Source organism: Zootoca vivipara, chromosome 7 (genome assembly GCF_963506605.1).
Source record: "Zootoca vivipara chromosome 7, rZooViv1.1, whole genome shotgun sequence".
NCBI lineage: Eukaryota > Metazoa > Chordata > Lepidosauria > Squamata > Lacertidae > Zootoca > Zootoca vivipara.
In genome coordinates this window covers 10,421,613-10,446,681 of record NC_083282.1, presented here as the reverse complement: position 1 = coordinate 10,446,681, position 25,069 = coordinate 10,421,613, and the positions used below count along the sequence as shown (strand labels likewise).

General features: G+C 43.6%; 1 protein-coding gene across 7 annotated transcripts; it reads right to left on the bottom strand.

Moving 5' to 3' along the window:
• Positions 1 to 1,909: 1,909 nt before the first annotated feature.
• ODR4 (odr-4 GPCR localization factor homolog) lies at positions 1,910 to 24,985 on the bottom strand. 7 transcript variants are annotated; one of them, XM_035123364.2, is made up of 14 exons: positions 23,869 to 24,020; positions 23,362 to 23,491; positions 22,392 to 22,552; positions 21,210 to 21,305; positions 19,252 to 19,358; positions 17,557 to 17,593; positions 17,024 to 17,164; positions 16,143 to 16,238; positions 14,461 to 14,529; positions 12,949 to 13,077; positions 11,847 to 11,937; positions 10,163 to 10,348; positions 7,723 to 7,815; positions 1,910 to 5,693 (listed from the first exon to the last, which is right to left on the bottom strand). In XM_035123364.2, the coding sequence occupies exons 4-14, from the start codon at positions 21,294 to 21,296 to the stop codon at positions 5,626 to 5,628; spliced, it is 1,104 nt and encodes a 367-aa protein (XP_034979255.2). In that variant the 5' UTR covers positions 21,297 to 21,305; positions 22,392 to 22,552; positions 23,362 to 23,491; positions 23,869 to 24,020; the 3' UTR covers positions 1,910 to 5,625. The 7 variants fall into 7 exon arrangements, with proteins under 7 accessions (XP_034979255.2, XP_060132643.1, XP_060132642.1 ...); XM_060276659.1 differs by lacking the exon at positions 23,869 to 24,020 and adding an exon at positions 24,892 to 24,985 and having other exon boundaries at positions 1,912 to 5,693; positions 22,392 to 22,526; XM_035123358.2 differs by lacking the exon at positions 23,869 to 24,020 and adding an exon at positions 24,027 to 24,130 and having other exon boundaries at positions 1,912 to 5,693; positions 22,392 to 22,526; positions 23,362 to 23,510.
• Positions 24,986 to 25,069: the final 84 nt, after the last annotated feature.

Sequence of the window (25,069 nt, the reverse complement as noted above, 5' to 3'; positions counted from 1 at the left end):
TAGGGGGAGGGGGCATGAAGCACACACACACACCCCTGCGGTGGCGATCCCAGGGTTCCCTGTTAAAGGAACAGGGAAGGGAAAGTCACTGGCCATACACTGAAAGGTTGTCAGTGCACTCCCCTGTGTTGTGGTGAAATAGGGGGTGGGCTCTCTGCTTAAACATACGTCTTCCAGAGCCAGCCCAATCCCCAGACAGATTGGATAACCCTGATGTGCCCCAGATCCCCGGCTGGGGACTGGGAGGGATAAATGCCCAATGCCTAAGCCAAGGTCTTAAAGTTTAATAAAGTTGTGGCCAACTTTAATCCCATAACACATTGTCACGACGAGTCATTATTCCACCCGGGTGTCGCCTGGGGTCGGGGGGGGGTGGTCTCCACTTGGGTACGCAATAATAGAAAACGCAGGCACTGCTTCTTAGTGACGGAGTTCTTAAAACAATCAGCATTAATGGAGACTGCATCCCCTTAACATAAACTGTGCACAGAGCGCATCAGAAACATCAGATTAGTGCTATTCACTGTGTCCGTGGAGGTTATGCATACATGCAGGACTCTGGCTTGGCGGTAAAGTGGTATTGAAATACCAAGATCCCGTAAGCCCATCCCGCCCTCTCCTTAGAAAACAGTGCAGTTTTAGGAGATATAATTATACCTGCCTATAAAGAAATAGCTAATTGAGGTGGCAGGCCAAAGCAAGCATAAGCATGACTTTACCAGCGAATCTAAAAATTATCACACATGGCGCCAGCCAAGCCTCCCCATATTACAACTCTCCAACATTACTAATCAACATTAAAGCTTTGATCACACCATGAATCAGGGTTTCTGCAGGAAGGCTAAGGCAAGGAAGGATGACGAACATTGGGATTATAAATCACCGCATGCAAGAGTCTTTGTATCCTCTGCACACCACGAAGCACACATTTAAAAATACTGTCTCTCTGTTCAGGTATTCCCTCCCATGTGTTCTTAAATCATGTGAAGGGAAAAGGGGGCTACCCCTCCAATCCATAGCTGCCAAGTCTCCCGTATTCCCCGGGAAACCCCCGTTTTTCCAGCTGTTCCCAGCCGATAAAAACAGATTTTTTTGTTTCCCCCCGGTTTATTCTGGCGCGGCGGCCACTTTGGAACTGGGCGGAGCATGCTCAGAAGCAACTTTTGATGCTGCTCTGCCCAATTCCAAAATGGCTGCAGCGCGACTTCTGGTGCGGCAGCCATTTTGGAACAGGGCAGAGCAGCATCAAAAGCCACTTCTGAGCATGCTCCACCCAGTTCCAAAATGGCAGCAGCGCTACTTCTGGGCTGCTACTTCCAGTCCGATCCATTATTTTTCAGGCAGGAACTTGGCAGGTTTGCTCCAATCCCCACTAGCTGAAGCCTCAGCCCTTTGCATTTTGATGCTCTGAAGAGTGAATCCCTGCACTTTTCCTAGAAGGAATAAGGTGCTTTGTTTTTGCCATTCTAATCAAATAAACCCTCTCATCCTAAGATGAGCAGAACAACAAAAACATGTTGATTTGTAATAAAAAATATTGGTATATACTATATTCCATCTTTAGTCTCAGAAAGTTAACTATCATGCAACTATACTGGTTTTATTTAATCTAAAGAAAATATCACCCTAGACCATTGCTTGCAGATTAGAACCCTTTTCACCTAGAAGCATGCACTGAAAAAGTGGGAACATTCGCATTTTTACTATTTCTTTAACCATCTGGATTATACATACAAGTTAGTTACAAGGATCTGTTGAACGCCAGATGCAGACAGCCTTAAATAAATGTCGACATCCAGAATGTGGGCAATATCACCCCCTCAAGTGAGCTTCCTAACCTGCCTCTGGACACCAAAACACAAGATCAAAGTAAGGTAGGTTTGCACGTACAGTATTTGCCTATTCCCCGCCCCAATAGCTTATCCTTTTGCAAGCCATGAGGAAGCCCCATCCACAAGGTTTTGTTCCATTTTTTCTTTCAAAGGCTTTTCCACATCTTTCTCAACACCAGTGCCTTCAGGCAGCATGGAAAATGCACATACAAACTGCAGTGGATGGCAATACTCACCTGGAACCCCCAAAATGGTCACAGAGTTTGGCTATACCAAGTCTCTTTTGAGTTAGCCATGGGTTTCATACAGGTTTCTCCCATCCCTACCTAGAGATGCCAGGAATTCAACATGGGGCCTTTTGCATAAAGGACACAAGCTCTGCCACTGAGCTACAGAGCCTGCTTGAAATCCCTAACTTCACTCATTGCTTAGAATTTCCCCCCACAGCAGATACTGAACCAGTGAACGGAGAAATGACAAGTTTGGACTTAACTTGTGTGCTAAATTGAATAGGAGAGATTTGGGGAAGAGGCACATTGGCTAAAGAAGAGTCTCCTTCCGCCATTAGGCCAGAGTAATCAGCTACTCCAACCAAGTCCTCCAAGTCAGTTTCCTTGCTGATCAGCATAAAGAGGCTTATGGTGTGCAGACGCCTTTATTTTGCTCCCCTTTGCTCTGCCCCGGCACACATGGTTGCACAAGAGGCAGGACTGAGTGAATGCCATCAATCCTCAGTAACTGTTCTTAAAAATTTGGCAGTCAAATTCATTTCGATCCTGGAGAAACAGCAGGAAAACTACTAAATCATCCAGCACTAATGCTGATCTTGGTTGTGAATCTTTAAAGAGTAAAAGGCATACCTGGCCAATAAACAGCCAATGCAAGTGCAGCTGGGAGCCCTGAAGGCACAGACAAATAAATGCAAAATATGCAATAAAGGGACCACACCCAAGGTCTCGAGTTTGCCAGTATTTTTTACTGAAATAACGAATACGATCACCTTCTAGAAGGTAATAGGGATGAAGAGGCAGCAGAGTGTGTGCATGTGCTAATAAACCCCAAATGTTCTGCACCAAAGTAACCTGAATTGTCTCAAGGAAAGCTAAAATCATGCAAAATTAACATGCTTCTACAGTCCACCCCCCAAATCTGCTTCAGCTTCAACACTGAATCCTCCTGTGCTTTTGCCAAATGGTGGCACGTGCCTAGATGTATACTTAAGTTCTAGCATCAAAGCTTATGCACTTTCTAGTTTCTGACTGTCTTGCAAGGTAGGACCACTGAAAAGTGCCCCTTGTGTCTTCATATACAGACAGTGCTGCCACCATCCATGTTTTAGTACCGTAGTCTGACATTGTGGATAATTCAGACTTGATGTATCATAAAGCCTAAATCAGGCCTCTAGTCTAGGCCATTCAGTAATGTTAGAATGAACACTCACTCATATGAGATCCACCAAGCAAAATAGGGGTGGCAAACTTATTTTGGGCTGAGGGCCTCATCAACACAGGACCAATTCATGAGCTGCATGCCTAATTTTGAGTGTAAAAGTGATTACGACACATTTATAATTCTTATTTAATTTAATAAGAATGTATTTTAGGGGTCCAGGGTCACAAAAACCTGCTGACATCACAGGAGGGGAAACACAGATCAGTAAAATTGTATCACACACACGCACAAACTCATGTATTTTCTTTAAAAAAAGCAAAAATTGGGAGGGCATGGCAGGGTCGCAAGATACATTTCGGCGTAATATCACCAAAGTGAACCACTGGGAACCAAGAGGACAAAAACTTTTAAAAAGAATGGGGGGGATTGTAATTTATCTAGACCACTGCAAGCAGATGGAAACATTAGCAGGATTTTAATAACACTTGTAATGCAAGAAATACTATGGATAATATGGATTGATTTAAAATATAGACTATGGAATTATATGCAGTTGTAAATATTGACAAAAGGACCCATGGAGGGGATTGGGGGGGGGGAGTCTCGAGATTCAGAGTAATCTCTGTGTATCGATATGAATTTGGAATGTTATAAATTTATATTTGGAAAATCAATAAAAATGATTTTGCAAATATATATTTTGGAGGTCGCAAAAACCTTTTGGCACCACATCAGGGAAATCCTCCTCTACTCTCGATGGGAACACTTTCAGTTCCATTGCACTCAGCTACTGAGCTGTGCAGGAAGCCCACACAGATGAGGCAAGCAAGGACTTGCCCTTCCTTGTCCACCTTCTCAAAGGGGTTCCCCCTCGAGGCACACCCCTCACAGGTGTCTTAATTCACTTTACCCAGCAGCATGGAAACACACATAAAAAGCAGGGCTAGGCCTTTCCTGCCCTTTGTTCATAAAAGGAGAAGGGGAAAAAAAGCCCCTGAACTTCAACTTGAATGTGTTACGTTATAAACCAGGTGTTCCACCCTAGGCTATCCCACCTTCTCCGTGTCCTGTTTCCAAGCGTAAAAAGAAGGTGTGTAAATCCCATTAGGCACGGTGTTATTAAAAACCATCTGGCTTTGTAGAGCCATAACCACACAGTGGGCAGCATGTGCCTAAGAACGCCTGGCAAAGGAGACAACTGATGGACTGAGAATTAAACAGGTGGATATCATTCAAGTCAAGTTCTAACTAATACTCCGAGTGAAGGGCTGGCACACAACTCACGACAGAGGGGGAAGCGTTACAAGCTCTACACTTCCCTCAGGAGGACACACCTCTGATGAATCAGCCTTCGGTGGCTCCAACTGCTGCATTCCCGGGCTTTCCCCGTTTCTCTTTTAACTGCTAGTTTCCTAAAATAGCATGTAAGACATAATTACTTCTGAGGTTTCCTGTTAGATATTAAATATATCCCCCAGATAACAGGCACGATCATCCTATAAATTCAGAATCCCTTTGAACACGATCTCTCATTTGTGGATGTTTTTTTCCTGTTGCGTGCTGCAAGAAGAGTAATCACGCAAGGGAAGGTTTTACAAGCCGGAGGGCCAAGTGATGACTGCAGCTCTCGCTTACAAAATAGACTGGGATATTAAATCGCTAAGTGGCAACGCAACACCTCCATAGGCTGCTGCTTAGCTGCTGCGGTTTAAGGAAATAAGGAGGGCCGCGTGTCTACGAAAAAGGAAAGGGCCCAGCTACCTTTTCTTATACTAATGAAACTGCATCTAGCTGGAATGTAGCCTGTTGTATACAGCTAAAAGTCACACCCATTATTCTGGCCCCTTTTGCATTTGACCCTGCACACCATTGGCATGCAGCCCCAGGAGATTGCCAAGGCAGGAATGAGTCCCAAACCCTCTCCTAGACTCCTAAGTGATGATCACAGTAATAGGGAGAGGGGGAGAACTCAGGACTCTTAAGGTATTTTTTAAAGTGTTGGACAGTTTAAATAAGAAAACAAACTTTGCACAATCCCACACAACTTCAGCATTTCTAGAAAAACACAAAATAACAACTTTTAACAATGGTCCTTTTAATTAGTAAGCAGAAAGGTAAGTAGACATTTGACAAATTCTTTGTGAACTTGGGAAAGTAATGTCGTATTAATCTGCCATATGATAGTGTTGGTTTCCCCCCCACACACACCCTCTTAAAAAACATACCACCTACACTATGGCATGCAGAAACAGGATAGCTGTTCTAAATAAGGATAGCTTCTGCTAACTGGTATTGTTAGGTGACACACTTGGTTGTTAAAGCAATCAGTTCTGGAAGCGTGCATCTTTTGAGGGCATCTGGGATGGCTGGAGTTTCCAGGTTGGCTCTTAGTATCTGAAGCCTAGTCACTGAAATAGTTGAAGGAGAAAGCTGCTGCGGATATTGCAACAGCCACTGCTATCACCACTCCTAAAAAAAAACGACAAAGGAAATGCAAATTCAGTACGTAAAAAGGAGAACTTGATTGTTAAAAAGCAAGGAGTGGGAAAGAGATTAGCAGAGACACAATGAAAGTCCCTGAAACACAGTACTTGTTCGCCAGCAACCTCCAAAATATACAAGGGTTCAGATAGCTATTTCCATTCTCTTCAACGATACGCACATTTTCTCAATTCCGTCACACACAACGCAAAGTATACAAAATCACCATGCTACACAATCGCACATATTGACTCCAGGCCCCACCTTGCTTCTCTGTGTTGGATGTAACATGTAGCTGACGAGTCTGTGCACAAAATCTAATTTCTGTGGGCACGATTGATATATGACCTTCACCCAGCAAGCTTGAAAGGTGTGAGCATGTGGGGTGTCCCACACTATGAGGCTGAATATGCAGAAAGGCTGAAAGTTTTTACTGCCCCTGTTCAAATAAGGTCTGGAAAGAGACTGAGGTTTACCAGATCTCTGCTGGCTAGGTTCAGCTTGCAGATAAAAAGATAGAGAGATAATTGACTGGACCTGGGCTAGATCTGCTCCAAATTTCAGGTACATTAACATTACCACAAAATGTAGAAGCAGGACCTTCAGAGCTGATTCATAGACCCTATAAAGGTGTTGACACATATATACATCAATTACACATGACATGCAGCACATTAGGCAAGGCAGGGCAAGTGAAATCCTGTTGCTCCACCGTACATTGCAAAGGCTTTACCAGACATGTGACAATAACACTTCCTCTCTGTACACTGACTAATCCCAGCCCCTTTCTTCAACTGCCATTTCCTTAGCTCAGGGATTTATCTGAGGCCTCTGACACAGATAACTCATTCTATCCTTTTGGACTTGAAGGTTCAGGCATCACAGATATCAACCACAACCACAGAAGACTAAGATAGATATTAAGAGAGACATCAAGTGAGAAAAACCGGAAAAGATGGGAGACTGTAGACTTAATTTGTGCATTTTCCATTTGTGTGTGGGTTGTTGTTGTTTTTACTTTCTCTAGCCGCTTCCATATGCCTATAATTTTATTTACACTCTGCTCTAAGGCCAACAGTCAAAAAGCTATACCAGGGCATTGCCTAGTAGTTTGTCCTGCCACCTTGCCCCAGTCTTTGAGGAATAGATGCTTGTTCCCAAACTAAAACCACTCCCATTTTACAGTACATTCCCATACATGTCTATTCAGAACCAAGTACAGTGGTGCCTCGCAAGACGAATTTAATTCGTTCCGCGAATCAATTCATTTTGCGAAAAATTCGTCTTGCGAATCGCGGTTTCCCATAGGTATGCATTGAAATTTCTTTTTTTGCCCATAGGAACGCATTAATTACATTTCAATGCATTCCTATGGGAAACCGCGATTCGCAAGACCAATTTTTCGCAAAACGAATTTGTCTTGCGAGTCACCATCAGATTGCAAGATGCATTCGTCTTGCGAAAAATTCGTCTTGCAGGGCATTCGTCTTGCGAGGTACCACTTGTACTGCTGGTTTCAGTGAAGTTTGCTCCAAGGTAAATGGATACAGGATTGCTACCTGGCAAATTGTTTTTGTTTTAAAGGAAAGGAAGGAAGGAAATTAAAACCAATGTTTAGGTTAACACAGCAGGCATTTGAATTCTGCTGCTTTAACGAATTGTTATAATTGCGCCCCTGCTGGCATGCAGTTTCCTAAAGTGGTGGCTAAGTAAATGCAAAACATTGGCAATATAGACTGTTCTATTAAGACCCTGTCATGCCACCCTCAGTTCTTTATGCCCAATGAGGCATCACAAATGACCTTCAAAATTGGGAAGCTCAAACTGATGCACTGTAGAGAGAATGCTCATTTGGGCACCAATATAAACCACAACGACTGCACTGGTTTCTCATTTCCCCCTCGGTTGTATTCAACTAAATCCTGTTCAAAGTAGAGCTTTTGAAATTAATGAATCTAAATTAGCCATGCAAATAAATGCAATAGGTCTACTCCAAGTAGGACTAGAGCCTACATACCTATATTTTGATGAAGCTTCAACAGAAGCACTTCTTTAGTCAACCGTTTCTCTTGCACAACATTTTGGAATTCCTTCAGGGGGGTTACTTCAACTGGTTTAAGAAAGAAGATACAAAAATGGTCTTTGTGGATTCACCCTAATCCCATTCTCACACACTTGTCTTCCCTCCTTGCCCAATAACACACAGCCTTGTCCAAACAGTTCGGAATACAGTAGCATCAGAAGCTCAGCTGCAAGTAAACATATGCAAAATGCATCTGCGTAATTTAGTCCGAGTACAGAATACCTACAGCCATGGGCCTTACTTACACACCACAACCACTGAAATGAGGCTTCAACCTCATATCACAGGGTGTAAAAATGCTAGGAAGGCTTTATCTCAACAATAATGCCAGAAGCGACTCAAAAGTGACTCACAGCTACACAGCTCTGTAGAGGGCAGAAGACCTATCGCTTGAGTTCATTAGGTCTTCCACTAGATAATAAAGAATGAGTACAGGAGAAAGGATTACCTTCACTGAAATCTTATTTGTGTTGATCTACTCAAGAGGACTTAACCCCTTGATGGTAGAAGCAGGGATTTAGCGAAGCCAATTCCTGATGCAAAACTTATTTGCTTATGCTAAAGAATAGAAAAGTATAGCAAATTCCATATCCAAACAAGTTAGGGTGTTTGTTAGTTTTTAAAGTGCAAGCTAATTTATGGATTATTTATTAATCCCACAAACTTCTAAAGTGGATGGTAATCCCAAAAAAATTGCAAACCAGGACGCTCACTTCTGGGTTTGAATTGGTTGTAAACTAGGCTGTTCGCAGACCAAGGTACCACTGTATAAGGAAATCAACACCATCTGTATTAGAGGGCAGAATCACCTTGTTTCAAACAAGGCAAGTTTCTAGAACTCTTAGCTGTCGTGTTGCCTTTTTCCTTTCCATTGTCCTTGCTTTCATGCCAGGACCACAGCCATAGGCAAGGGCTATTTTCCAAGTTTATACCCTGAATATTCAGTTTTCGTTTTACACAAAGAAAACAAGTCTTTTGCTCTTTTAAAGGTAAAGGTAAAGGGACCCCTGACTGTTAAGTCTAGTTGTGGACGACTCTGGGGTTGCGGCGCTCATCTCGCTTTACTGGCCGAGGGAGCTGGCGTTTGTCCACAGACAGCTTCCGGGTCATGTGGCCAGCATGACTAAGCCGCTTCTGGCAAATCAAAGCAGCGCACGGAAATGCCGTTTACCTTCCCACTGGAGCGGTACCTATTTATCTACTTGCACTTTGATGTGCTTCTGAACTGCTAGGTTGGCAGGAGCTGGGACCGAGTAATGGGAGCTCACCCCGTCGCGGGGATTTGAACTGCCGACCTTCTGATTGGCAAGCCCTAGGCGCCACCCGCGTCCTGCTCTTTTACTAAGTGCCAAACTAGATGTAATGCAGGAGGTTCCTGACTGGATCTCCAAAGACAACTTTCTTGTTCTGATTTGGACTGGGGCTGTAGCGTTTCCCACCATGCTGTGGCACCAATTCAAATACTGCCCAAGTCCTATTAGCTGCAAAAGGAAAAACATAATGCTCAGGTATCATTTTGATTGGGGCTGCAACACTGGAGGTGGAGGAGATAATTCAAAGTCCCATGGTGCTGCTTTTAGGAAAAGAGAGATGTTGGAAGATTCCACCAGGGATTGTTTTGGGCCCGTCTAACTTGGCCTTTGTAAGGGACGCAGGTGGCGCTGTGGTCTAAATCACTGAGCCTAGGGCTTGCCGATCGGAAGGTCGGCAGTCCCAGCTCCTGCCCACCTAACAGTTTGAAAGCACATCAAAGGGCAAGTAGATAAATAGGTAAACGGCATTTCCGTGCGCTGCTCTGGTTTCACCAGAAGTGGCTTAGTCATGCTGGCCACATGACCTGGGAAAACTGTCTGCGGACAAACGTCAGCTCCCTCGGCCAGTGAAGCGAGATGAGCGCCGCAACCCCAGAGTCGTTCGTGACTGGACCTAACAGTCAGGGGTCCTTTACCTTTTTTTTCTTAGCTTGGCCTTTACTCAGAAAGGTGAAGTTCCCATTTTCGGACTGAGTGCAAGGCCTATGAAGCATCACAAGCTACTTTTTAAAAATAAATGTTATTAAAATCATGTAAGTATTCTCTTACATTTTATGTTTAGAGTTTGGTTGTTTTGTACTGACCTTTGGCAGACCCCCACACCACACCACTAGGGCCCACTACCATGTTTCCAGTAACGCCACCATTTAGACCAATATGGATGAAAGTGAATAGCCTAAACCCAACTTTCCCTCTTGCTTGGACATCACTTATTCAGGCTCAAGTTTGAGGCAGAAAACATTTTAGGAGCCAGTGTTAATCTCTGCTTGCTCCACAGGTTGAGCTTCTCAGTAATTCTTGGCAAAGCGTAATCCGCCTCTTAACTTAGTGGCTATATTTACCCGTATTCATTTCCTCAGCTGTCTGCAAATCCTCTGGTTGAACAGCTTGATCCAGCATCTCAAGGAAGCGCTCTTGGATTTCCCGGGCTGTCTCGTCTCCAAACTTATAGTCACACAGCAACATGCTGGACCCAACAATGGGAGCAAACACTCTGCAAGGCAAGGTGTGGTACTCCCTGTCAGAATCTAGAACAGATATATAAAATAAAATGAAATAAAATAGGGAGAGAGGAAAGGCCTTGTTAAACACCACTAAGGGACACTGTGACTACTGGTATATACTCCAACATTTATTTGTTCATGCTGCATCAGTGCTATGTCACATACTCTCATTCTGCAATCTCAATTTTATATTAATTTAACTTACAACTGCACTGTGGGTGCTGCCAAGAAGCATATGGATTACTTGGTGAGGTATCAAATTTGAAAAATGAAACATACAAGAATGTTTTGATGGTGTTTCCTGCTTGGCAGGGGGTTGGACTGGATGTCCCTTGTGGTCTCTTCCAACTCTATGATTCTATGATTGAATATAACAATGTCACCAACTTGCATCCTTCCAAATCATTGGTGTTGACACTGAATGCATGTCAGAAAGCTCTGCTGAGGAGTTATCTGGTAGAAGGGACCGACTAGCAGCGGTGTTGGCATGGCTGTGCCAAGGGGATCTCAAGTTTGCTATCCTGTGCCACAGAGACTGATCACTCAGAACAGCTCACAAACATGGAGGAAAATATAATTTCTCAGTAAAGCTGCACAAATTCTCTTCTAAGGCTGTTAGCTCGCTGAAGCCACTGCCTGGTCTTCCAAGCTGGATTTATTCCGGGGGTGGGGAGAGAGATTTTACATATTAGATTGTAGCCAACCAAGTTCTACTCAAAGTAGAAGCAAGGAGATGAATGGACCAGTCCATTCATTTCAATGGGTCTGCTCCTAACTTTTGATACCAAGGTCAAGTGATGTGCAGGAGAAGCAGCAGTTTGCTGAGGAAGGTGGGAAACTGCCACCAAAAATTTAACCGGGATGTTTTACTTGCTCTCCTGTATGGGGGGGGGGATGTCCCAAATGTATCCCCCCTCCTGCCCCTGTTGCTCTGCAATTCATTTTTACAGCAAACTGACAATGATTATCCGCTATTGCGGTCTGGGAAGTTTGGCTAATATATGACAAAAGGCAAACTTGAGGGCACAGAATGCTTCGAAGAAGAAGAAGGGGAAATGAGCCTGAACAATTTGTTTTGACTCTAAAAAGCCAACAGTGGTTGGCACATAAATGCAAAAGCATGAACATATGTAGACAAACTATGCCACCTAAAGAGGCAACTGAAAATTGCAGGCAATTAATAATATTGCCATTTCAATGGTGCAGTGGCATCTAGGCCATGTGCATCAGATTGTGCTGCAAGCAGTTAAGTTTGCATTCACTGCCCCACAAAAAGCAACAGGGAGAAACTAGTTTGAATAATTTGCTCAGTAAAAAACCTAGCTATTGTTAGAGCAGTACAGACAGCAGCTTCCACATGCAATACACAGACACATGGACTTACATGACTCCTTGTTTTCACTAATAAATAAACACGTTCTCCTATTTCCTTAGAAGGAATTCATTTTTAAAATCCAAACTCAAAGGCAATTAAAAAAAACCACCTAGATATAGTCGTACAATTCCTTCCGCCTGCTCTTACTTTTCTTTCCTGGTGTTTCATTTAGTAGCAGATCTTCAAATAACATTTCACAACGATCAGAGAGAGTGTTTATTATATCTCTCTTCAAGGCCTGCAAAGGCAAGAACAAAAAGATGCAAAGACATTCCAGCGTTTGTAGCCTCTTTCCATTGGACAAAAACTCAGGGAGATATTAAAGGTCAAACAAGCAATATGGGAAAGCTCAGCCTGCCTTCAGGGCCGGATAGCTGGTCCAGTTTTGGGCGAAGGGCCAAAGAATGGGTAATATAGTCCTGAGATTGCATCTTCTAGAACGCCAAAGAATCCCAGAAGTGAGACTGGAAGCTGGTGAACATGTTGCAAATGCTACCTGGTTAGGGTACCTTCAACAGAAGAAACCTGTGGCTTCTGACAGAGCAGGAAGGCAGATGCTGCAAGTAAACGGAAGCATCCTTAGCACCCTCAGTTGCAGGGGCTGGAGATGAAGAGGCTGGAGACTCCTGCTCTCACTATTTTTCCCTTTATCCCAGGCCCATGTGAGATATGGTTTGCACTTCGGAGACACACAGAAACCCAGGAGAGGACAGCCAAACCCTGGACTCCCAAGGTGGAATGCTAATGCAATTCATTAACTGTGGAGTATCAAACACATCTTTACATGAGCATGAAACGTATATGGAACTGTGATCTAAAGGCAATTACTGTTGAAACTCAGAAGGAAATCAATAGATGAGAAATTACTATATTTACTATCTGATCAGAGTAGGTATGTCACGTTCAGAACAGTATAATTCATAATTGCTGTTTTGACAAAAACTGCTAAAAAATAATAATGAACCCAGGTAAGGATATACTTGTGAAACTCCTAGCTAGGAATTTCCCTTCTGAACTCTATGTAACTGTGTACTATACCATTCCATTATGTTCATTTGTACGCTATTGTTCTTTTAGTTTTTACAAGTTTATTCTGCATTAATGCTCAGTAGGAAACTAAACAGTTTGAGGACCTTTATGCTGAAATTGTATAATGGCTGAAAATACAATAAAATCTTGTTTGCTAAAATATCTGGGATGAAAGGATTAAGACCAAATCCTTCAGTAGACTGAAGGGCAGCAAAAGTACCTTAACAGCATCTTTAACTCTGGGCTTGTTATTATGGATGTAAGCTTTGCATTTTAAAGCACCTTTAAGATTTATGGAGCCGCTGCATATCTGGACTGTTGCTGTGGATCTGGTGTTTGAACTACGTGACTGAAAGAGAAAACATAAAGAAGTCTCAAGCACAGGTTTCTCAATATCTCAACCACTTTCACTTTTCCAGATTTTACAGTTTTAAAATTCTCCGGCTATTTTATATGCTATGATCTGTTCTCATCAAAATATATTTAACCTGACCTTTTGCAACGTTAAAACATGGAGCTTTCTAGTATTCACATTGCGGGCTTACTCCCTTTCCCCTCTGTACAAGAAGATGACAGATGTTTCTATCATTCTGAAAGTACTATTGATCAGCAGTTTTCACCAGCAGTATAAATTAAGATTTTAACACTCACGATTTAAGCTTCAGTCTCAGTTAAAAAACTGCTTGTCAAAATTAGATGCTCTGCTGTCACAGCCATTTTAATCTTTTCAGGATTAGCACCAAGTCACTGAGCACAAGGGCCTCTACTTTTTCAACTGGCCTCTTGCAACATCTGTACAGACCCCAACTGATTTGACTTGCAACTTCATCTCTATAGGTCGGCAACCTACAACAACCTTTAGAGTAAGTTTTACATCCTATGGTTTACCACAACTCCCATCATCCATAGTCAGTAAGGGATGATGTTTAGTCCAACAACATCTGGGAACAGAAGTTTGAGAAAGGCTGGTTTAGACTGTTAATACTAAACACTTGTAGAGCACCTTTAGTGCTCATCAATGATGCTGAGAGATAGCAGCTATAAAGCAGGGGTGGCCAACTTCCAAGAGTGCGATCTACTCAGAGTTAAAAACTGGCAATGATCTACCCCCTTTTGGGGGGGGGGTTCAGGTCAGGTCCTCTTTAGGGAGGAGGAAAGCGATGCTGAGCTTTTTTTAGGAAGGAAAACCCTGCTTTTGGTGGTTCAGGTCAAAATTGTTGAGCTTTTTTTAGGGACAAAAGCCCCATTTTTTTAGGGACAAAAGCCCCATTTTTTAGGGGTGCAGGGCTTCTTGGGGGGGGGGAGCCGGTGATCTACCACAGACATCCAGTAATCCACTGGTAGATCACGATCTACCTGTTGGACATGCCTGCTATAAAGGGTTATGTGCTATATTCTGCATCTCTGCTGGAAATCCCACAATTTAGGTAGTGGACGGGAGAGTTCAACAGGGGACGTCCCAGCTTCCATCTCTTATAGCTGCTAAGCTCCCAAACATTAAGCTCAAACAAGAATCCTGTGGGAATTTAAATCAGCATGGAAGAAAAGGAAGTGACCTCCTCCATGGAGATATTCTGTAATACTTTAATGTTTATTTCATGGAGAAGAGGCAGAGGCCAACAAATAGTAGATTACATAAGGCCATCGAGTGAATTCATAGAAGAGCTGAGAACTGAACCGGGGACTTCTCACATCACTCTCTTTTTACCATTGCAGTGGTACATTTACTTACCAATTGCATTAAAACCCTCACATCAAGGCTCTGAGTAGCTGATGGCGTGTTTCCTCTTGCAGACTTTTTCTGTAAAGATAATTGAAACACAGAAAATGGCAGAGAAAATAATTCATGTGTTCCATATCCAAAGATAGAATTTGTGTGTTGTGAATTTTACAAGACAAATGTTGGATATTGTCAGGGGGACTCCCTACAAGGAGCCTCCTCCCATCCTCCTGACCAGCACTTCGCCCAGCAAGAGGGTCAGGCGGGGGAAATGAGGAGTGGAGCGGAATGGAGGAGGGAAGGCTCAGTGAGGTATCAGAGCCCATGCACCGCTCCAGCCAACAAGTGGAAGAGGGAGCACAGCCGCTTCCGGCACCCGAATTGAGGCGCACGCCCAAACGCAGGATCAGAGGGCGGCGTTTCGGGGTGCCCAAGCTATTATGCTGGCCCCGGAGCAGAAGGGCGCCATTGCCGGATTCTGCGAGTGACTAGGAGGTCATGTTTTCTGCTATCTCTGCACTGTAAATAATATGCACAATAAAACCTTAAAAGACAGAACGGACTGGAGCGTCTTTACTCGAGAGTAGCCGCAACAATCCCCTGACAGATATGTTTTTGTTTGTTTGTTTGTTTTAATGGTCCACGTTTACTCCTAACAGTCTTTGTGTGGAAGGACAAACGAAACTACAAATTCCATCCTTGGCCTCAGCCCTCAGCAGTCAAGGCTACAAAACATTATGGTGGTTACTTGGGACTTTGGGAAGCCCTATACTCAAAATACATTTGGTTTTGGGAGCGGGAGCGGGTGGGAGGTCGTGGAGGTTACTAGAGTAGGTGTAGATGAGGAATTGGTTAGGTTTGTGATTATATACAGTAATTAACAAGAACAGTTCTATTGAAACCACATGCTTGTACACATGAAACTTGAATGTAACCGTTAAGATGTTAAGACATTAAATGTTAAGTCTCCCAGCTCTAACTGGAAATTACGGAGAGCGAAGCTGGGATCTTCTGCATGAAAAGCATGCAGTCTACTACTGAGCAATTGCCCTTGACTCTGGGAGATACATGAACATTCTGAAAGGAGGAACACAGTTTACCAGTTACCAAGTATAAAGGTAAAATGTAAAGGACCCCTGGATGGTTAAGTCCAGTCAAAGGCGACTGTGGGGTTGCAGCGCTCATCTCGCTTTCAGGCCGAGGGAGCCGGCGTTAGTCCACAGAAACTTTCTGAGCCATGTGGCCAGCAGGACAAAACAGCTTCTGGCGCAACGGAACACCATGACAGAAACCAGAGTGCACTGAAACGCTGCTCTCCTTCCCGTCGCAGTGGTACCTATTTATTTACTTGCACTGACGTGCTTGCAAACTGCTAGGTTGGCAGGAGCTGGGACAGAGCAATGGGAGCTTACCCCATTGCAGGGATTCGCACCGCCGACCTTCTGATCACAGTGTGTGAAGTTCTTCTGGTCAATTGGCAAATCATTATGCATGCTTTGCTTACTACCATGTGGACAGTTAAAATACTGCTTGATCAGAAGAGATGCATGGCTTCAGTATTTGAGACTCATTTTAGTCACCTTTCCTGCAATACCAAAATAAGTCAAGCTATGCTAAACTGACTACTGAAAACACATACCTCTCTAAACATTGTGAACTATGCCAGCATTAAGACTCCATTGTTCAGCACTTACCTGCCCTTCCAGTAAGTCAGCATCTTCCTCTCTAACTTGACCATTGATCAGAAATACAGCTTCCTCTATCTGTTTGGCCCATCGTGCTAATCCATTCTTTAAAGCAGAAACAAAAGAAAAGGAGGCATGTTGTGTTGGTGAACAATCCATGACTTTAATGTTCAGCCCAATACATCTTTATTTACATGAGATCATCATGGAAGCCTGAACAATAGAGGGCTGTTCAATCATCAGACGCCCTAAACTTTTTTTAAAAAATCACATTTGTATCCTGCCATTCTTCCAAGGCAAGGGTGGTGAGCCTTTGGTCCTGCAGATATTGCTGAACTAAAATTCCCATCAGCTCCAGGTAGCATGACAATGGTAAAGGCTGATGGGAGTTGTAGTTCAACAACATCTGAAGGCAAAATGCTCCCCACCCTTGCGCCAATGAGTTCAGAACAGTTTAAGAAGGGCTGCATAACAGCTGATCACGGCCCACTTTTCGATTTTACATTCCAAAATATAGTTAAAACATGCCATACGTAAACACACCTACATAAGTGCTTATACCAGCACCTTAACATAGTCTCTAAAGAAGGGCCACCACATTCACTATGCGCTGTGTGAAGAAGTATTTTTTAAATCTGTCCTGAATCTTCCAAGTGGCTTAATGGGCAGAGTACAGAAGCTGTCCAGGCTCAGAAAGCAGCAAGGAAAGGCAGAATCCACCATAACTATATACATCATTCTAGCCAATATATAAGTGCACATTAATATAAATCATTATGATTTATTAAAATGGTATACCGCCCCTTATCTGTAGATCTCAGGGCAGTTCTACTCTAAATATTAGCTTAAATGGACAAGATGTAAGTCATGCATAGCAAGTGTTCTGTTACCCTTGTGTTTTTCTCTAAGTCGTGGCTGGCCAAGGTCACTGGTAGTGGGATGTGTATATTAGCATTAATTGTGCATTCTAACGATAACCATGATGTGGCAAGGCCATGCTGATATTTCCAGTCTGCCGGCTTGGCCGTACTCTAAATGAGGGAGGGAACAGAAGGAGAGGAGAGGAGAGGCTAAATTATTAAGGCAATAATTCAATGTTTCTTGCAGAGTCTGAACAATCTCCACATGCTTACCCACATATATGTGCAGAAGGCATTCACTCTAGATTAACATACACAGAATTGCAGTCTAAGGCAGTGTTACCGCTGCATCTGAAGTTAAATGCTTCATGCAAGCTGCTAAGAGAGACCAGCCCATTCCACCAAGAAAATGTATTCAGCAGGCTCTCTTGAAGTGCTCTATTGAGTACAGCAATAGCTTTAGGGAATCTGCCAATCATTTGAAGTGGGGTTTGCAAAACAATTCCCTGCCAAATTAGGCCTAAGGTTAACAACATCGTCTCCTACAAACAAACACAACTTACCTTTGGATCTTGTACGTCGTAAGTGCGGCAAAGCATTCGTTCCAAATTGAGGAATAATAACCAAGTGTGCTTAAAGGATGTTGTTTTAAAAGCCCCTTTAAAAAGAAGTCGTTTTCTACCTGTTCCTTTATGTCATGGCAGTGTCTGTATTCCCAGCTGTAGCTAAACACTCGCTAACTCTGAAGCAGCAGGAGAATAACCATGTATTCTAAGCGGTAACTTGGAAGTAGCAGGACGGGTGGCAAACTTTATGCAATTATCCAAATACTTAACGAGATGCCACATGGATCAGAGATGGGTACTACTATATTTAAAGCCCTAACGGCCTTTAAAGCCCTAAACGGCCTCGGTCCAGTATACCTGAAGGAGCGTCTCCACCCCCATTGTTCTGCCCAGACACTGAGGTCCAGTGCCGAGGGCCTTCTGGCGGTTCCCTCGCTGCGAGAAGCCAAGTTACAGGGAACCAGGCAGAGGGCCTTCTCGGTAGTGGCACCCACCCTGTGGAACGCCCTCCCACCAGATGTCAAAAAGAAAAATAACTACCAGACCTTTAGAGGACATCTGAAGGCAGCCCTGTTTAGGGAGGCTTTTAATGTTTGACAGATTATTTTATTTTATTTTTCTGTTGGAAGCCGCCCAGAGTGACTGGGGAAACCCAGCCAGATGGGCGGGGTATAAATAATAAAAACAATTATTATTATTATTATTATTAAAGCACCCAGCCCTGTAATCCCAAAAAAACCAATAGAGCAGGCTTCCTCAACCTCGTCCCTCCAGATGTTTTTGGCCTACAACTCTCATGATCCCTAGCTAGCAGGACTAGTGGTCAGGGATGATGGGAATTGTAATCTCAAAACATCTGGAGGGCCGAGGTTGAGGAAGCCTCCAATAGAGCCATGTTAAATAATTTGTTCCATTTGCTTTTCATAATCAGTGACCATATCCAACAGACAGAACTGTCCAAACCACCACTTCTCCCAGCTAAGCTGCTGACTGCTTGGGTGGAAGGGCCGTTGGCCGTTTCCACCAGTTGCAGGCAGTTGAAAGTCCCAGAATGGGTTTTGGGACACACTGGGTTGTCTAAGAGAGGGACAGATTTGGTCCAGGAGCTGTTAAATTGCAATCCGATCCATCACATAACAGGGATCACATAACACAGGGCCTGATCTGGGCGTGATCACTGCACTACCTCCAAGCTAGCACGATTATCTGCTCCCCGCCCAACCTTTCGCCCCAGCTGCCATGCATGGCAGGGCTGCAGATGTGGCAGTGGCACAGGGGGCAGGGGAGCAAGGCTGCAATCCAAACCTACCGTCTTTCTTTCAATCTTCTCATAGTGTGTAGCTCACAATGCAACCATCAAGTTAAACCCACAAATCCATCTGTATCTACAAATGCATAATGTTGGTGAACCTTGGTGTTAGTTTCCTTTGCAGCTATTGATCATAGGCTGAGTGGCAGCACGGGCTTTGGCACACAGGATGACCAAGAACCGGATCGTCGCACAATCCTGTGCAGGTTTACTCAGAAGCAAGTTGAACTGTGTTCCAAAGCAGCTTCGGAGTAATTGTGCAGAGTACAGTACAGAGACTGTAGTGTGACCTATCTAATTGAGACAGATCAGAGCACAGATAATCAAATCTATTTTACACATTAAACTGAAGGTCCTAATTTTAATGTTAAAAAAAAAGATACTTCTTTGTAGTGGAGCAAAGATGAAGAGCCACTCTGTCAGACACATCTTCTTCTGAGATCTTCCACAACCTCTTTCTAGCTACAGATTTTTCTACTGAAAACACAAGCTTAGAGAGAATTAAGAAGAGAGTTAAGACTGGTTTCTAATTCTCATTAAAAAAACGAAATAGAAAGAGTACAGGCACACACCCCACATACGCACAACTGTGCAACTGCTTTTACACAGGTCACCACGAAATACTGTATTGGCCTGACTATAAGCCGCAGTTCCCCCCCAAATTCCAACTGCGAAAAGTTAAAGTGCAGCTTATATTCGCGACCTTACAGTATGCAGCCAGGAGCATGGGGCAGTGGCGGCCGCCCCACAAAGCGGCAGCTGCCCCGCGCATAGTGCTCTGTCCTCTCCCTGGCCGGCAACACAGAGTGGCTTCCCCCACCTGACCCAGTATGCAGCCAGGAGCAGTGAGGAATGGAGCGGCTTGTATTCGGATGTTTTTTCTTTTCTTTTCTTTCCAACCCCACTCCAATTTTCAAGGTGTGGCTTATCTTTGGGTGCGGCTTATCTTCGGGCCAATATAGTAAATAAATAGACTGACATTCCCTTGCTTGGGGCTGCTGTGCAAGGGAGGGAAGATGGCCTTCAATTGACCAGCAGTGCAGGGCGGGAGGCACCACCCACCCACTTATGCCATTATGGCACCATTTCTGCAGGGTACCCTACTTGGCCCTTGCCTTCCGTGGCCAGGCGCTACTGCCATGCACACTGGCTCCCCTCAGGCAAGCAGGCTGGGCAGCAGCCCTGAGCCATTTCCAGGGTGAGTCTCTCTCTCTCTCTCTCTCTTCCCTGCCCCATGCACACACCCTCTTTATGCTCCACACTTTATGCAATTTTACTGATGGGAATGTAACCCCCACATAGTTGGGGGGGGGGGAGGGACACACCTGTTATTCAAGTTATAATGGCTAAAGCCAAAAGCTAAATATAATTCCTAAGCCAGAACATTCTCTACTCGCCATATGCAATTCAAGGAAATCTTAGCTGCAGAAAACATGTCACCATCGCAACTGATGTTCCCGAGTTTATAATCGTGAAGGTTACTTTCTAGGAGCCCCTATTACATTTGTAGTAGTGTTATGATTTACAGCAGCCTTCCCCAACCTGGTGCCTTTCAAATGCTCTTGGACTCCAACTCCCATCAGCCCCAGCCAGCACGGGCAAGGATAAGATCAGTTGCAATCTAGCAACATCTGAAGGTACCAAATTGAGGAAGTAGAATGCCTTATCCCTCTACAATGCCTGAACACCTTAGCATTAGGGGACCTAGAATCACAGAACTGTAGAGTTGGAAGGGACCACAGGGGTCATCTAGTCCAACCCCCTGCAGGAATCTTTTTGCGCAAACCCATGACCCCGAGATTAAGAGACTCATGCTCTACCGACTGAGCTGTCCCACTCTTCCACACAAACCTGCTTGGGTTTTAATACCTTAAGGGGAAGTCACTTTCTCTGCTCTGCTAGCAGCAGGGGCTTGTATAGAGGGGCTTTTTGGTGGCTGTAACCAGGCTCAGGAACTCCCTTCCCAAAATTCATTTCGTCTGCTAAATAGAGTCTTTTTATCTTGTTGCTTTGTAGGGCTTTTGATTCATTTTATTGACTGCTGCTCTGCTTTACTGTTCTATTTTATCCGATTCCATTTGTTCTTTATATGCTTGTTTATTTGCTAGCATGTTGACAGAATTGTTTCCACACACACATAATGGTTGTAAGCCACTTTGGGCACTAGGTTTAGCTGCTATTCAAGCAGTATTTTCTAGGACAGGAGTGGTGTACCAGTGGCCTTTCAGACATTGCTGGACCACAGTTAGCAGGCTGAGGCTGATGAGAGTTGAAGTGCAACAATATCTGGAGGGTAACAGATTTCCCACCCCTAGTCCAGAGGGATGCTAGGGGTATTTACCTTCCTTAGGGTATTTTGGATTTCTTTTGCCAGCTCTGGAGCTGCAACAGTAAAGACACCAAGGACTAGCAATCCCCCGGGAAGCATTCGTGACACCTACAAAGTCAGACAAACACAAATAACGTCACTGTTATTCAACTGACAATTTCTAACCATGTATAACATACGTTTCAATGACTAATGGGAGTCAAACCGTGGCAGCAATCATGGTAGAAGAACAGAGCAGATAAAAATCAGCATGCCTGTGACATCTGCCAAGCCCATGAACACAACATCTACAGGACATTAATTCAAGAATGGGCAACATAAAGTCTACTGGTAGTGACCTCCTTTTGCTATTCAAAGGGTTCTGCCTCTCATTTGTGCAGTTACAAGGAACAGACCCTGATTCCAATACAACAGTCAAGCAAAACTAACTATACAAGCTATAGGGATCTTGTCAGTATGTTTGTGATTCTTCAATTATAATTTTTTTCCCATTTTCATTACTCACAGTATTCTGTCAAACTTCCACATCCTTAAGCAGTATATTAAATACCACAACATACTCTAATACGGCACAGCACCTAGCAACCAGGGCTTGAAACAGGGAAACTCAGTTTCAAATTGCTCCTCAGGGTGGCCTCAGATAAATCACAACCTCTCCCCGTTATCTATGTAGGACGGTGGGCTACAAGTTTAACTAACTAACAAACAAAGAAATGTTCATTCAGGATCTCTTGATAAAATGCAGTATATAAATTGAATAAATCATCATCTTCGTCTTATTATATTACACAGATTGCCCATGCCTTCTTTAAGATAATGCAATTAAAAACATACTTGCAATGGCCCTCCAATTTATCAAATATCCCAGTGATCATGGTGAACACCTTGTCTATCCAATATATATGTTATGATTGTTTGAAAATTAGGACCAAAAGTACAGTTAAGGCCACATCAGAAGTCAAAACAGACAGGAAGATGCCAGGATATGAAGTATCAGGAGTCAGCTAAGTTTACAGCTATCACAGGTATGCATAGCATTCTAATATTTGTAAAGGTCTACAGTTTCAGACTATAAACTACAAGAACACAGTACTTAGCAGTAGCTTAGAAACCAATTATCAAAGAGAAACAGCATTACAAGAAAAACAGCACTTTTCAGAATGAAAGCAACTGCAACAACTGAATGTTTATGACCTGATTGGCGTGTGCTGCGATCCATTCTTCATCAATATTAGACAAATCTGAACGACGACTTGTATTGCTTTTACTTTCCTCCTCTTTTTGAGGTGTTCGAATGGCTAGGACAACATAGTCTCTTTGCTGGGAACACTAGAAATAGGGAAGGAAGGAAGTAGCTTTGGAGAGAGAAAAGAATCCAAGTTCAACCCTTCAGCACTTTTACAACTGTCCATCTACCACAACATGTGTGTATATATATATATATATGTATACACACAAAGAGTGTTGCAAGAAGGCTAAAATCAATGCATTTTGGTGTGCCTAATTCAGTCACTTCGTAGGCTCAAACTGTGAGTAGTTTCCATAATGAACCCCCCACCCCAAAACTTAGTCCCTCTCTGGGAAACATAATAGCAGCTAACAGCATATCAAATTTAACACAAGATTTGGCCGAAAATAACTTGGTTTTCAACGTAATGTTTCTAAAATGTAAGAATAATATAATAAACCTCAAATAACCTGATTTGTTACTGTTCTGGAACAACTGACAAAAGACAGCCCTTCTAAACTACTATTCTCTGACATTTCAAGAAGAGATTGGTCTCAATCAGTGGAACAGCTCCAAAAGAGCACAAACCAGCAGGAAATTCACCTGTGTGGACACCATGGGGCATGCACAGAAGAGACCCTCCTGTTGGATTGTGCTTTTAAGATGCAACCCAAAACATACTTACCAATAAACAAGGATAAACTTATATCTGTGTAAACAGTAATAGAATCACACTATTAATTGCCAGCTGGAAACACCCAATTGTAACGTAAGGAGTAATTACGTCGTGGGCAAGATACAGCAACAAACAAATTTAACAGATGATGATGATGAAACTCTATGAGCATTTATTCAGAGAAGAGGCTTCCATCACAATGACACAGAAAGCAGGGTGGGTGGATAAGGTCCCACTCAACACACACATAGCAAACTTACCTGCCCTACCAAGAGGCCGGTGAGAAGGGCTTGCGAGTTGGTGGAGAGCTCCGACAGATACTGCCCAACCGCTTCTTCCACAAAGTAGCTCCTTCCCATTATTGCAAATGTCCCATAGCCCAGTCAGCAGCTGGCAAATGAGCAAAACACTGGAAATTAAAGGACGAAAAGAGAAGCAAAACAGGTTTCTACTCTGAGAAAAGAACATATGCTCAGGATAAGCCTTTGGTTTTACATCCTTGTTGTTTAGGTGTTTAGTCGTGCCTTTTTTAAATGTGTTTTTTTTGGGGGGGCGGCTATTGGGTTGTTGTTTTTATTTTTATTATGTATTTTGTGGTTTTATATCTTGATTTTATTCTGTGAACCGCCGAGACGCCTGGGTATAGGGTGGTATATAAATTCAATAAATAACAATAAGCCACAAATTCCACCAAAAAGGCCGAGCACGGTGCAGACCCACCGCCCGCGTTGACTTTTTCCCACACACCTCCGCCAGGCTTCCCTAACCTGGCGCCCTCCAAGTGTTTTTATGCTGTGGCTCCCATCATCCTTGGCTATTGTAGCTGATGCCGGTGGGAGTTTCGTTCCAAGATATCTTATCTGTTGGGCAACAGACATTTCTTTCTGAAGAAAGATTCCCAGGTAAGGAAGCCCGTCACTCTCACCTGCCCACGTACCACCGTCCAGCTTCTTTGCCACACACTGAGGTGTGACACTGCCCGTCATCTTTAGGCGCCGCCGCTCTCCTGTCAGCCTTTCAGTGACGCAACAGACTCGACACACAGGCGCATAAGGGGAAAAATATCTGCGTTCTGCACCCGACATATTGAGTGTGGCGGAAATAAGACTAGAGCGCCAACAACCCCTCCTCTTTTTTTGTCTTCATTATTCCCTTCTACTGCTTGCATCTGCCATCTTTAATCCACTCACCTATTTTTTAAAACTTTCGTTTGATTATTTGCTTCTGGTGTTTAAAAAAAAAGGAAGGAAACTTGCCACACCCGATATGGCGGACAAGCTCCGCTCCCAAGTGCCTTTGCGATTCCGGCGGCGTTTCAATCTCTATATTTCACCATAGAAATAAGCAGGGGGTTTTTTCCTCCAACAAACCATTGAGCAACCATAGAAGTTAAATCAAGACCGACAACTCCATTTTTCTGGAGCCCAAACTACACAGGTGCTCTTGACGCCTTTTTCTACAAAAAAGATGGATCTTGTGACTACTGCACCAGTGTGCAGTCACAAGTTAGTGCATTATACTGGAGTTGCAAGGATGCTTAGACAGATGTGCATGGAAGTTCGCGTTGCAAATGTGTGTTGCGTGGTATGCATTATGTTTAAAAGCTGTAGAGGAGTGCTCTCCTTCAGTTTTCCTGTAACAGGAAATCCTTTCTAAGGACACTTGCCTAAGCCAGAAAATATTTTAGAAGCAAAATATTCTGGCCCTGCAAGCTAGGGATATTATGGGAGTTGTAGTCCTATAAAACAGCTGGAGACCCAAGTTGGAGAAACACAGCCGTTCATACTTACTTATTTACCCGGAAGCAAACGGTGACGGAGGCACGTTTCTATCTCTGTGTTTTGAGCATTTCTATCTCTGCGTTATTGAGCTGCTCAAGAAGCTGGCACCTTCCTGTTCTCTGCGCTTGCGCAGAAGCCGACCTTCCTCTCCCCCCCCCCCCGCGTATTGCATCCGCCCTCCCCGAGC